We start from the raw sequence: 14886 nt of genomic DNA on the forward strand, positions 1-14886 counted from the left end.
GCAGAGTTAGCTGGGAGAAACATAGCAGGGACTGGGCCTGTATCTGATGGACCTACAAGGGAGAAAGGTGTTTGGACCACATAACGAGAGATGCTGCAATTCTGACAACAAGTCAAGAGGATCCAGTACTTACTGATGTGTCCTCATCAGAGCCAGAAATGAGAGAATTGATTGTTTCAGAAGAGGTTCCTCTTGCTACTTCAGAGGAAACTGGAAAGGGAGTCTACAATAACACACTTCCTGAGATCTCTGAAAAACTATCTGCTGCTAACAACACCACTATCCCATTAGTGGAAGAACCTGTCAAAGAACTGAGGTGTTCCACTGGAGCTCGGAAGTTGCCTGATAGACTGATTTTATAAAACACTACACAATATCACCCCACCTTATGGCCAGGGACTTGTTGGAAGTAGCTACCTGTTACTATCCTGTTATGTATTTGATGTTGAGGGATTTGAGAGGGGAGGGATGTGATAGCAATCGTTCATGGGTCACATGGCCCCACTGAGGCTTATTGAATCCTAAAATCATAGAATGAATCATAGAATCCTACAGTGCAGAAGGAGGCCATTCAGCCCATCGAGTCTGCACTGACCATCCAGGCCCTATCCCATAACCCCATGCATTTACCCTAGCTAGTCCCCCTGACACTAAGGGGCAATTTAGCATGGACAATCCACCTAACACACCTTTAACTGCGGGAGGAACACAGAGCACCTGGAGGAAACCCACGCAGACACGAGGAGAATGTGCAAACTCCACACAGACAGTGACCCAAGCCGGGGATCGAACCCAGGTCCCTGGAGCTGCGAGGCAGCCGTGCTAACCCACTGTGCCACCATGCATGACAAGGAAGTGCACAAACCTAAGCCAGTGGGGAGGTGTGCAAACCTCAGCACGTGGGTCCTGGTGAGTGAAGGACCCTCAGTGTGAGCCTAAGGAGTGAAGAGCTGTGTTGCAGTTACTGTGCCTGTATTTAGCTTTACTTTGTGTGTGTTACATTAATCACCTTTGTGATTTAAGGAGCCTGCTCATTGATAACCTCACACCAAAGCTTGTTCCCAAGAGATAAAGATTGGTGAAGATAAATGCACAGTCAGAAAGAGGGGAATTTATAATGGGGATCAAAGTAGCTGACCATCTAAATATATAATTTGGTTCTGTCTTCAAAAAGGACACAAATAATGTACCAGAGTACAGGGTTTAGTGAGAGGGAGAAACTAAAGAAAATCAACATTAGCAGGGAAATTGTGTTGGAGAAATTGATGGGATTGAAGGCTGATAAATCCCCAGGATGTGATAATCTACATCCCAGAGTACTTAAGGAAGTGGCCATAGAAATAATGGATGCCTTGGTGGTCATCTACATTACTTGGTTTGTTCTCACTGGAATAGCAGAGGTTGAGGGGTGACTTGATTGAGGTTTATAAGATTATGAGTGACATGGACAGAGTGAATAGACAGATACTCTTTTCTACGGTACAAAAGTCAAGTACTCGGAAACAGGTTTAAGGTGCATGGGGAAAAGTTCAGAGGAGATGTTTGAGGCAAGTTTTTTACAGTAAGAAGTCTCACAACACCAGGTTAAAGTCCAGCAGGTTTATTTGGTAGTAAAACCCACAAGCTTTCAGAATGCCGTTCCAGCCCCACAACACCCCATCCCTGCCCCCCCCGATTCCCCCATCCTCTGACTGCAGGCCTTGTGGGTGTGTCCGGGTCGACCACCCCACCCCCCGATGACCAACCCCAATTGCTCTCTGTCACTGATCCCAAATACTGAGTGGAAGGGTGCAGAGGGGGGACTGCACCCCCCACCAATGTTCTCCCCTCCATGGGCACCGTCCCCTCTGGCACCAACCCCTCTTACCCTGCCTGCTTGGCACTGCCCAATGCCTGATTGGCAGGGCCAAGGTGCCCTCTGGGCGATGTGACTTTGTCCCATGGGCAGTGACAGGGGGCCAGGAGGGCAATGCCCAGGGGGCACGACCCCTTTCTCCCTTCACTCTAATGGGGTCAGGCTGCCAGGCCCCCATTAATGGGTGGTGGAGGTGGGGTGGGGGGATCGGGGAGGAGGGTTGGGTGGGAAGGAGAGTTTGGGGGGCATGGGGGGTGGGGAGGTGGAGTGAGCCTGGAGATCTTCTGTCCTAATCTCACTAATTGGATGGTAATGAAGATTTAGATCAGCAGTTTTGTTCTCCTTGTGTGAGGAAGGATGTTCTTGCTCTGGAGGGAGCAACCCAAAGATGTGCTCTTAGGCTGATTGGTGTAACAAATTGTTCCTAAATTATTCTCCCTTTAATCTGGTTTCCAATGGGGGGACAATACCTAGCGAGGGGGATTGAATATAAAAGTAGGGAGGTCTTGCTGCAGCTGTATAGGGCATTGGTGAGGCCGCAGCTGGAGTACTGTGTGCAGTTTTGGGCGCCGCACCTGCGCAAGGATATTTTGGCCCTGGAGGGAGTGCAGAGGAGGTTTACTAGGCTGATACCGGAGTTGAGGGGATTGAGCCATGAGGAGAGGCTGAATAAACTAGGCTTGTACTCGTTAGAGTTTAGAAGAATGAGGGGAGATCTCATTGAGACGTATAAGATGATGAATGGGATGGATAGGATAGAGGTGGAGAGACTCTTCCCGCTCAAAAAAGACAGTAGGACTAGGGGGCACGGCCTCAAGATAAAGGGGGGGCGGTTTAGAACGGAGTTGAGGAGGAACTTCTTCACTCAAAGGGTGGTGAATCTCTGGAATTCTCTGCCCGTTGAAGTGGTGGAGGCTGCCTAGCTAAATATTTTTAAGAAGCGGGTTGATGGGTTCTTGATAAGAGAGGGGATTAAGGGTTATGGGGAGAGGGCGGGAAAGTGGAACTGAGCCACGACAGATCAGCCATGATCTTATTGAATGGCGGGGCAGGCTCGAAGGGCTAGATGGCCTACTCCTGCTCCTATTTCTTATGTTCTTATGTTCTTATGTTCTTATACACATAGACAAGGGTCAAGGGTGGAGGAGGAAAAACACATTGTTAAGATGGCGGCGCAGGCTCGTTGGGCCGAAGGGCCTGTTTCCCGTGCTGTGTTGTTCTTTGTTCTTTACCAGACTGATTCCTGGGATGACAGGACTGATGTATGAGGAGAGATTGAGCTGGTTAGGATTGTATTTGCTGGAATTCAGAAGAATGAGGGAATGATCTCATAGAAACTCATAAAATTCTAACAAGAACAAAGAACAACACAGCGCAGGAAACAGGCCCCTCGGCCCTACAATCCCACGCTGCCCATTTTATCACTCAGTGAGTGCCTCATTCCAATCCTCCTTCTACCTACGACTTTTGTCTACACCTCTTGGACTCCACAATAAAGGGGTGCAAATTTAGAGAATTATACGTGCACCAGATTAAGGGAGGTCTAATTTAGGGACAATTTGTTAACGCCAATCAGCCTAAGAGCACGTTTTTGGGGTGTGGGAGGAAACTGGAGCACCCGGAGAAAACCCACGCAAGCACGGGGAGAATGTGTAAACTCCCACAGACACCGACCCAAGCTGGAGATCCGACCCGGGTCCCTGTATCTGCACAGCAACAGTGATAGTCACTGCACTGTCATGTTGCCCGTCAGCTGGTCCAGTTTAAGCGTACACTAACGATGTGAAGCACTAGGCAACTCTCGAAGCAACATCCAAGAGCAGCCCTCGCACGACCCACCGCGTGTATGCCCCTTGTTGGACAACAAGGCAGACCGAATTACCTGTGGAATTTAAAATAAAAACCATCAACAAACACAACTTATACAGACATTCACGGAATCCCCAGGTGCTCAAACGTAAGATAGGTGAGCCATAAAATATGTTGGACAGTCCATAGGAATCTATTGATTCCCAGGAACATCCTGAGGCTCTTGATCCTTATTTAGAACAATCTTTTATACCCCTCCATCTCTAGTTTGCTCACATGCCTATCTAGGTAAGCCTTAAACAACTCTAACGTGCCTGCCTCCACCACCCTACTTGGCAGTGCATTCCAGGCCCCCACAACCCTCTGTGTGAAAAACCTCCCTCTAACATCTGAATTATACCTCGCCACCCCCCCCCCCCCCCCCCCCCCCTCACCCTAAGCCCGTGGCCCCTCGTAATTTTTGTATCCAAGCTGGGAAAAAGCTTACCACTATTCACTCTATCTATACCCTTCATAATCTTATAGACTCCTATTAAATTTCTCCTCATTCTCCAGCTTTCTAAGGAGAACAGCCCCAATTTGCCCAATCTCTTCTCATAGCCAAGTCCTTCCATACCAGGCAGCATCCTGGTAAACCTCCTCTGCACTCTCTCCAGGGTCTCCACGTCCTTCCAGTAGTACGGCGACCAGAACTGGACGCAGTACTCCAAATGCGGTCTAACCAACGTTCTATACAACTGCAACATCAGACGCCAGCTTTTATACTCTATACCCCTTCCTATAAAAGGCAAGCATACCATGAGCCTTCTTCGCCACCTTCTCCACCTGTACTGCCACCTTCAAGGACTTGTGTACTTGCACACCTAGGTCCCTCTGTGTTTGTATACTCTTAATAGTCCTACCATTTATTGTATAACTCCCCCCTACATTATTTCTTCCAAAACACATCACCTCGCATTTATCTGGATTAAATTCCATCTGCCATTTCTCTGCCCAATATATCTGCCTATCTATATCCTGCTGTATTACCTGACACTGCTCATCACTATCAGCAAGTCCAGCCATCTTCGTGTCATCTGCAAACTTGCTGATCACACCACTTACTCCCTCTTCCAAGTCATTTATATATATCACAAATAGCAGGGGTCCCAGTTCTGAGTCCTGCGGCACACCCGAATAACATGAGGAGAAATTTCTTGAGCCAGACAGTGATGAGCCTGTGGAATTCGCTACCACAGAAAGCAGTTGAGGCCAAAACACTTTTTCCATGAAGAGTTAGATATAACTCTTGGGGCTAAAGGGATCAAGGGATATGGGGAGTGGGGGGGGGCAAAGGGAACAGGTTATTTTGTTGAACCATGATCATGATGAATGGCAGAGCAGGATGGAAGGGCTGAGTGGCCTACACCAGCTCCTATTTTCTGTGCTTCTAACTAAGAATTAGTGAATCGCTTGGAGGGGAACTTGCAGGTGGCGGGATTTCCATGTGTACGCTGCCCTTGTCCTTCTAGGTGGCAAAGTCATGGAGTTGGAAAATGCTATCAAAGGAGTCTTGGTGAGGAAGAAAGGAATGCAAGCTCACATAGTGCCTTTCATCATCTCCAGAAGTCCCGATGTGATTTTCAACCATTTTTCTGAGGTCTAGTTGTAATGTAGGAAACTTGGAACACAATCTGCACATAACAAGCTCCCGCAATCAGCAATGTGGTCATGATCTGTTTTAGTGACGTTGGTTAATGGATAAATATTTGCTTGGCATGAAAACAAACTGCTGTTTTTGTCCAGGTGAGTGCTGTGGGATCCTTTAAATTCACCTGGAAAGGTAGATGGGGCCTGTGTAAGATACATAAGAGATTGTCCCTCTGAGTGCTGCACTCCCTCTTTGCTGCCCCGGAATGTTAACCTGAGATTTGCAAGAGGCCCAACATCATCACTGGATCCAGCAGCCTGGACCGGCAGAGAGCTCAGAACAGAGAAACCTGCCCAGGATAAAAAGAAACTACAAAATCCTGCCGGTTCTGTATGGTATATGGGTGTTCGAGATGCATTCCTGTCTCTAGAGCACCTGCTGCCAAACAGCAACATGGAACAGTTTAGGCCCTTCAGCCCACCAAGCCTGCACCAATCACATTGTCCTATCGAGGCCAACTGCCTGTATCCCTCCTATTCCCCGCCAATCCATGTGTCTATCCAGATAAGTCTTAAATGTCACTAACATGTCTGCCTCAACCACCTCACTTGGCAGTGCATTCCCTCTGTGTAAAAAAACTTTCCCCGCACACCTCGACTGAACCTTTCCCCCCTTACCTTGTAATTCTGTCCTGGGAAAAAGCTTCCAACTGTTCATGCTGTCTCTGTCCCTCATAATTTTATAAACTCCTATTAGGTCACCCCTCAGCCTCCGCCTTTCCAGGAGAAATGGTCCTAGTTTATTCGATCTCTCTTCATAGCTCATACCCGAGGAAATATTCTAATTCCATGAAACAAGTCCAGGAACTCTTATTAGGCCCATTAGCCAATTGCCCTTACTATCAAGCAAAATCTCATCTTGTTTGCTAATCTTGCAACAACAGCTAAAGATTTGAGAAATGGTGAAGAATTGTTTGTCGAAGTTCAGGGCAGTTGTCCCTCAGAGACCTCTATACTTTCCATGTTCTATACCCAATAATTTCCTCAGACGTCAGGAAAAAATTGCCTAATTATACGAAAGTATATGTTCATTGTCTATCAATTGGTGTTAATTACATTCAGGTGGGAAGCATTAACTAGGGATTCAGATATTCCGATTCTGTCTTTCCAGGCCACAGAATGGGTAAGGTACATGATTCGATGTGGTATATGGTTGTATATATGTGGTGTATAGTTCAATGTGATATATGGCGTATGGTTCTATATGATATATACTGTATCGTTCTATACTGTATATGGTGTATAATGTATTCTATATGGTACATGGTTCAATGTTATATATGGTATATAGTTCTGTACGGAATATGGTGTATGGTTTTATGTGGTATATGGTATGTAATTCTACACTGCACATGGTGTATGGTTCTATGTGGTTATATGGTGTATGGTTCTCTATGATATATGGTGTATGGTTTTATATGGTATATGTGAGTGCTGTTTGGTTCTATATGTTATGTGATGTGTGGAATATGGTTCTATATGTTGTTTGGTGCGTGGTGTATTGTGCATGATTCTATATGGTATATGATATATGGTGTGTGGTATCTGGTTCTTTATGGTATATGGTGTGTGGTTTATTGGTCTTTATTGTATATGGCGTGTGGTTTATGGTATATGCTTCTATGTGGTATATGGTGTGGCATCTGGTATATGGTATATGGTGTGGTATCTGGTATATGATATATAGTGTGTGGTTCTATATGGCATATGGGTGTTCTATATGGTGTGTGATGTGTGGTGTTTGGTATGCAGTGTATAGTGTGTGGCATATGGTGTATGTTTCTATATGGTGTGTTGAATTTGGTGTGTGGTGTATGATTCTGTATGGTGTATGGTGTATTGTTCTATAGTATATGGTGTGTAGTTCAACATGATACATGGTATATGATACATGGTTCTATATGGTATATGGTTCAATGTGGTATATGGTGTGTGTTGTTGTATGGTTCGATGTGGTATGGTGTATGGAATGTGGTTCTTTATGGTGGATGGAATATGGTGTAAGGTGGATGGTACATGTGCTGAATGGTTCTATGTGCTGAATGGTGTATGGTAGTTGGTGTATGGTGCATAGTGTATGGTTCCATGTGATGAGTGGTGTCTGGTATATGATGTATGCTTTATGGTGTGTGGTTCTCTGTGGCATATGATGTGTTATATTGTGCGTGGTTCTATGGTATATCTTGTCCACCGTCTCAGCAATAGAAATTGCTCTGAAACATGCAGGAAAATGTAAGATGGATGAGACAAGTCCAGGACAAGACAGGACAGGAAGTCAAACTGCATAGGTAAATCCCAGAACTGCCCCAATCACCTTGTCCTGCCACTATCACCTCCCATTATCTCAGAGTCATCTTGCCACATGCAGTAAGCAATTCTGACCTTCCTCAATTTGCTGTATTCAGGCCATCCATTGTTCTGAGGAGAATCTGACAAGCACCTACAATTTAAATGTTTTCCTCTTTTTTATAGGTGATTGTGGATAATGGGAAGAGAGAGAACATCACCCTGGAGGTTGTCCTGCCCGTCACAAACCTGACCATTTGTGTAGCTGCCTACACAAAAGCTGGAGACGGCCCATGGAGTGATCCTGTGCTGGTTACCCTTCCCAGCCCAGGTGAGGTAGTCTGATTTTATAAGCTGAGTCCAGCCAGTTCCTGAGGAGGTTTGGATGTTTCTGTAGATGCATGGCTTTTATTTTGAAGTTTTTGGTGTGTGCCTCCCTTGGGCTATGCTTGATGGTGACCCTGCTCATTCGTTATGACCACTTAAGGGTCTCAATGATCCAAGGCTGCAGAGTGTCAACCCCACACCCTGTAAAATATCAGGCAGATTGGCAGTGGATAGATGGGTAGATGTTTGGAAGGTCCCCATGCCTTCAAACCCACTGGTAAGGGAGCATAAAATCCAGAACAAAGGGTGATAGGAATCGGAACTTGTTTTTTCCCCCATTCCTCCTCCATACAAGTTATTAGAAAACTTCAAAACTGCGATCTTTGTCACTGACAGATATTAAGGGAGTTGAGAATCAGTTTGGGTAAATGGAATTAAAATAGAGTTTAGCCGTGTCCGAAATGGATGACAGAACAGGCTAAGTGTTTGAATGGTCTCTTCCTGTTCCTAGATTCTTCCCATTGGGTGGGATTTTCCACCATGGCAATGGAGGAGGCCCACCATTGGTCAACAGTGGAAACTGCCGCTGTCAACATGTCTTCTCGTTGTTCACATTTTCCACTGTCAGAGAGCCCACAGCTGGGGACTGCTGGCGACAGAACCAGAGGACCTCGCTGGCTAGAATACCAGAAAATCCCACCACTTTTTTTTATGTTAGGGTGGTATGCTGGCACAGTGGGTCACACTGTTGCCCCACAGTGCCAGCAACTCCGGTTCAATTCCAGACTTGGGTCACTGTCGGTGTGGAGTTTGCACATTCTCCCCGTGTCTCTGCGGGTTTCCTCTGGGTACTCTGGTTTCCTCCCTCAGTCTAAAGATGTGTAGGTTAGGTGAGTTGGCCATTGAGAATGCAGTTACAAGGATAGGATGGGTTGGGGACGGTGGAGTGGGGAGGGGTGGGGGGGCCAGGTGTTGTGCTTGGCTAAGATGCTCTTTTGGAGAGTCTGTGCGGACCCGATGGGACATAGAACATAGAAAAACTACAGCACAAACAGGCCCTTCGGCCCACAAGTTGCGCCGATCACATCACTCTCTACTAGGCTTATCTATAACCCTCAATCCTATTAAATCCCACGTACTCATCCAGAAGTCTCTTAAAAGACCCTATTGAATTTGCCTCCACCACCACCGACGGCAGCCGATTCCACTCACCCACCACCCTCTGAGTGAAAAACCTACCCCTGACATCTCCTCTGTACCTACCCCCCAGCACCCTAAACCTGTGTCCTCTCGTAGCGACCATTTCAGCCCTGGGAAATAGCCTCCGAGAATCCACTCGATCAATACCTCTCAGCATCTTATACACCTCTATCAGGCCACCTCTCAACCTTCGTCTCTCCAGGGAGAAAAGGCCGAGCTCTCTCAACCTACCCTCAAATGGCATGTCACCCAATCCAGGCAACATCCTTGTAAATCTCCACTGCACCCTCTCAATAGCTTCCACATCCTTCCTGTAGTGAGGTGACAAGTGACCACAGAACTCCAAGTGGGGTCTGACAAGGGTCTTATAAAGTTGCAGCATTGCCTCCCGACTCCTAAACTCAATCCCTCGATTAATGAAGGCCAGTACACCATACGCCTTCTTGACCACATCCTCCACCTGCGAGGCCGATTTAAGAGTCCTGTGGACCCAGACCCCAAGGTCCTTCTGCTCCCCTGCACTGCTAAGACTCCTACTCTTGATATTGTACTCCTTAAGGGGGGGTAGCTACAGGACGGATGTCAGGGGTAGGTTCTTTACCCAGAGGGTGGTGAGGGATTGGAATGCCCTGCCTGCTGCAGTTGTAAATGCGCCTAGTTTGGGGGCGTTTAAGAGATCTATGGATAGGTTTATGGACGAAAAGGGTTTGGTATAGGCTAGTGGGTCATTGTTTTTGTAACTGGTCGGCGCAACATCGTGGGCCGAAGGGCCTGTTCTGCGCTGTAATGTTCTATGTTCTATGTTCTATGTTCATCCCACTTGACCTGCTAAATTGGACGACTACACATTTATCTGGGTTGAAATCTATCTGCCCCTTCTCTGCCCAGTCTTCCATCCTATCTATGTCACGCTGCAACTTCTGACATCCCTCCAGACCATCCACAACACCACCAACCTTCGTGTCATCAGTGAACTTACCAATCCATCCCTCCACTTCCTCATCTAGGTCATTTATGAAAATGACAAACAGCAAGGGTCCTAGAACAGATGCCTGGGGCACTCCAGTGGTGACTGACCCCCATGTAGAGAAAGACCCATCCACAACCACTCTCTGCCTTCTGCAGGCAAGCCAGTTCTGGATCCACAAGGCTAAAGCCCCCTGGATCCCATGCCCTCTCACCTTCTCAAGAAGTCTTGCATGGGGGACCTTATCGAACGCCTTGGTGAAGTCAAATGGACAAATGGTTTCCTTCTGCATTGTAGGATTCTATGGTTCTATGGATACGAAAAGCTCCTGTCTTCAACATGGACTGATAAATAATGCTGATACACCGTGTAAAATAGGCGCGAGTGGGAATTATGCTGAGTCAGGAATTAAGGCTTGTCAGCTGGATATTATTGCCCTCACGCATGTCAATTCAGTGAAATAATTTGTGCCACGTGTACTTATTTTTGATTATCACTGAGTGACACATCAGAATATTACTTTTGCTTCTTTTGACAGATATTCCAAGGCAGATGCAACATCCATTTGGTAAGAGGCCACTTTATGTCTTGTCTCCATTTGGGTTCCATGTGAAACAAGGAGGATTTCCCAGAACTCTTTGCAGTAGTCTTTAAAGTGATGTCACTGAGAAGGGTCAGGCCAATGGCCAAAGAGCTGCCCTCTTGGCACTTTGGAAAACAGAAATTAACTGTAGAGTCTGATCTTTGGCTCCCTCTTGAAAGACTTGTCCCTGAGTAGACATCTTGGGAAATGGAGATGCCCATAATTCCACGCCTGCAGATATTGTGCCACCTTGATGCCGTGACCCTGAGTGCAGCATGATCTTAACGCCAGTGGAGTTGACTGTTTTTGGGCAACTGAGGCCCATTAATGCTGTGTCCTGGCACCAGCTGGCATGTTCAGTCAGCAATGCAAAGACCTCAGCGTGGACCAGGTAACCCTGGGAGATTTACATGGGCAATGGTGGGGTGGGGATTCCTGTTTCATCAGGGGTTAGAATACCCCACCTGCACCATTCATAGTTGCTGCAACAGAACTGTTGTCACTTACTGTCCTGTGGAGGGGCTGCCCCTCCCCAGTCACCGCTAGACTGCTGTAGCATTGCTAAATATAGAAAATGCTGAGTATTACTTCTGAGGATATCTTCATGTTGAGACTTCTCTGCTTCATTGAATAGAATTATAGAATCATACAGAACAGAAGAGACTCTTGGCCTATCGAGTCTGCACCAAGACGTGAGAAACACCTGACTTTCCACCTAATCCCATTTACAAGCACTTGGCCCATAGCCTTAAAGGCGCCCAGTGCTCATCCAGGTTCTTTTCAAAGGATGTGAGGGAACCCGTCCTACCACCCTCCCAAGCAGCACGTTCCAGACCCTCACCATTCTCTGGGTAAAAACATTTTCCCACATATCCTAAACCTCCTTCCTCTCACCTTGAACTTATGTCCCCTTGTAACTGACCCTTCAATTCAAGGGATTAGCTGCTCCTTACCCACTCTGCCCATGCCCCTCATAATCTCGTACACCTCGATCAAGTTTCCCCTCAGCTTTCTCCGTGCCAACAAAAACAACTGAAGCCTACCCAACCACTCTTCATAACTTAAATGTTCCATCCAGGTGAATCTCCTCTGCCCCCGCCACCCCCAGTACAATCACATCCTTCCTATAACGTGGTGAACACATGAAACCAGTTAGAGTACTGCACACCATACTCTAACTAGCCTCACCAAATCTGTACAGCTCCAACATGAGTTCCATGCATTTGTAATCCGTGCCTCAATTGATAAAGGCAAATGTCCCACGTGCCTTTTTCACCACACTACTAACATAACCTTCTGCCTTCAGAGATCTATGGACAGAACGTCAAGGTTCCTTTGAGTTGATTTGATTTATTATTGTCACATATATTAACACCCCATGAAAAGCATTGTTTCTTGCGTGCTATACAGACAAAACATACCGTTCATAGAGAATGTAGTGTTACAGTTGTAGCGAGGGTGCAGAGAAAGATCAACTTAATGTGAGGTAGGTCCTTTCAAAAGTCTGACAGCAGCAGGGAAGAAGCTGTTCTTGAGTCGGTCGGTACGGGACCTCAGACTTTTGTATCTTTTTCCCAAAGGAAGAAGATAGAAGAGAGAATGTCCGGGGTGTGTGGGGTCCTTAATTATACCGGCTGCTTTGCCAAGGCAGCAGGAAGTGGAGACATTCAATGGATGGGAGACTAGTTTGTGTGATGGATTGGGTTACGTTCACGACCTTTCGTAGTTCCTTGAAATCTTGGGCAGAGCTTCCACAGACCTTCATTTATCGTCATCAAGTTACACCTTCCAAAGTGTATCAGCTCACACATTTCAGGGTTAAATTCCACCTGCCATTTATCTGCCCATTTGACCAACCCGCCTATATCTCCTTGTAGCCTAAGACACTCCACCTCACTTTTAACCACCCAGCCAATCTTTGTGTCATCTGCAAACTTACAATTCCTACTCCCCACATATCCACCTATGTCTTTTATATAAATAACAAACAATAGGGGACCCAGCACAGATCCCTGTGGTGCGCCACTGGACACTGGCTTCCTGTCATCCTCTGTCTCCTACAACTGATGTGGAGATGCCAGTGTTGGACTGGGGTAAACATAGTAAGAAGTTTCACAACACCAGGTTAAAGTCCAACAGGTTTATTTGGTAGCAAACACCACTAGCTTTCGGGGCTCTTCCCCTTCGTCAGGTGGGTAGGGAGTTTTGATCACAAACAGGACATATAGAACATAGAACATTACAGCGCAGAACAGGCCCTTCGGCCCACGATGTTGCGCCGACCAGTTAAAAAACAATGACCCTCTAATCTAAACCAATCCCTTTTCGTCCATAAACCTATCCACGGATCTCTTAAACGCCCCCAAACTAGGCACATTTACAAAGATATAAAGACACACAGTCAGTTTACAGAATACTGATTAGAATGCGAGTCTTTACAGCTAATCAAGTGTTAAAGGTGCAGACAATGTGAGTGGAGATAGCATTAAGCAGAGGTTAAAGAGATGTGTATTGTCTCCAGACAGGAGAGTTAGTGAGATGTTGCAAGCTCAGGCAAGTCACAGTGCGACATGAACCCAAGATCCCTGTTGAGGCTGTCCTCATGTGTGCCAAACTTGGCTATCGGTCTCTGCTCAGCGACTCTGCGCTGTCGTGTGTCGTGAAGGCTGAAGATCAGAGGCCGAATGCCCGTGACTGCTGAAGTGTTTGCCAACAGGAAGAGAACAGTCTTGGTGTTTATTGAGTTCTTCATCCAGACACACGGAACAGCCATGGGGATCAAATTCACACCTCAACATGCCAACATCTTCATGGACAGGCTGGAACAAGACTTCTTCACTGCACAGAATCTTCAACTGATGCTATACACTAGATACATCGATGACATTTTCTTCCTTTGGACTCATGGTGAACAATCACTGAAACAATTATATGATGATATCAACAAGTTCCACCCCACCATCAGACTCACCAGAATCAGTTGCATTCTTGGACACACGCATCTCCATTAAGGACGGTCACCTCAGCACCTCACTGTACCGCAAGCCCACAGACAATCTCACAATGCTCCACTTCTCCAGCTTCCACCCTAAACATGTTAAAGAAGCCATTCCCTATGGACAAGCCCTCCGTATACACAGGATCTGCTCAGATGAGGAGGATCGTGACAGACACCTCCAGACGCTGAAAGATGCCCTCATAAGAACAGGATATGGTGCTCAACTCAGATCAACAGTTCCAATGCGTCACAGCGAAAAACCACACCAACCTCCTCAGAAGACAAACACGGGACACAGTGGACAGAGTACCCTTCGTTATCCAGTACTTCCCCGGAGCGGAGAAGCTACGACATCTTCTCCAGAATCTTCATTGCTGAAGACAAACATCTCGCCAGGACCGTCCCCACACCCCCACTTCTTGCCTTCAAACAGCCGCACAACCTCAAACAGACCATTGTTCGCAGCAAACTACCCAGTCTTCAGGAGAACAGTGACCACAACACCACACAACCCTGCCACAGCAACCTCTGCAAGACATGCCGGATCATCGACACAGGTACCATCATCTCACGTGAGAATACCATCCACCAGCTACACGGTAAATACTCTTGCAACTCGGCCAACATTGTCTACCTGATACACTGCAGGAAAGGATGTCCCGAAGCATGGTACATTGGGGAGACCACGCAGATGCGACAACAACGGATGAATGAACATCGCTCGACAATCACCAGGCAAAACTATTGTCTTCTTGTTGGTGAACACTTCAGGGGTCACGGGCATTCAGCCTCTGGTCTTTGGGTAAACGTTCTCCAAAGCAGCCTTCAGGACACACGATAGCGCAGAGTCGCTGAGCAGAGACTGATAGCCAAGTTCCGCACATGAGGACGGTCTCAACAGGGATCTTGGGTTCATGTCGCACTATCTGTAACCCCCATGACTTGCCTGGGTTTGCAACATCTCACTAACTGTCCTGTCTGGAGACAATACACATCTCTTTAACCCGTGCTTAACCCTCTCTCCACTCACATTGTCTGCACCTTTGAGACTTGATTAGCTGTAAAGACTCACATTCTAATCATTATTCTGTAAACTGACTGTGTGCCTTTATAAACCCTGTTTGTGATCAGAACTCCCCACCCACCTGACGAAGGGGCAGAGCCCCAAAAGC

The 14886-nt window shown here is 46.8% G+C and overlaps 1 protein-coding gene across 4 annotated transcripts in view; it reads left to right on the top strand.

Moving 5' to 3' along the window:
* axl (AXL receptor tyrosine kinase) overlaps positions 1-14886 on the top strand; it is a 231020-nt gene that overhangs the window by 139465 nt on the left and 76669 nt on the right. For 3 of the 4 annotated variants that reach the window (XM_080181969.1, XM_080181965.1, XM_080181967.1), the window contains exons 9-10: positions 7826-7970; positions 10672-10701. In XM_080181969.1, the coding sequence (XP_080038095.1) occupies positions 7826-7970; positions 10672-10701 (175 nt within the window). The remainder of the gene's footprint in view (positions 1-7825; positions 7971-10671; positions 10702-14886) is intronic. The other variant, XM_080181966.1, reaches the window with a different exon arrangement.

The sequence above is a fragment of the Carcharhinus amblyrhynchos genome, unplaced genomic scaffold (genome assembly GCF_965287045.1).
Source record: "Carcharhinus amblyrhynchos unplaced genomic scaffold, sCarAmb.v2.hapA scaffold_44, whole genome shotgun sequence".
Lineage (NCBI taxonomy): Eukaryota > Metazoa > Chordata > Chondrichthyes > Carcharhiniformes > Carcharhinidae > Carcharhinus > Carcharhinus amblyrhynchos.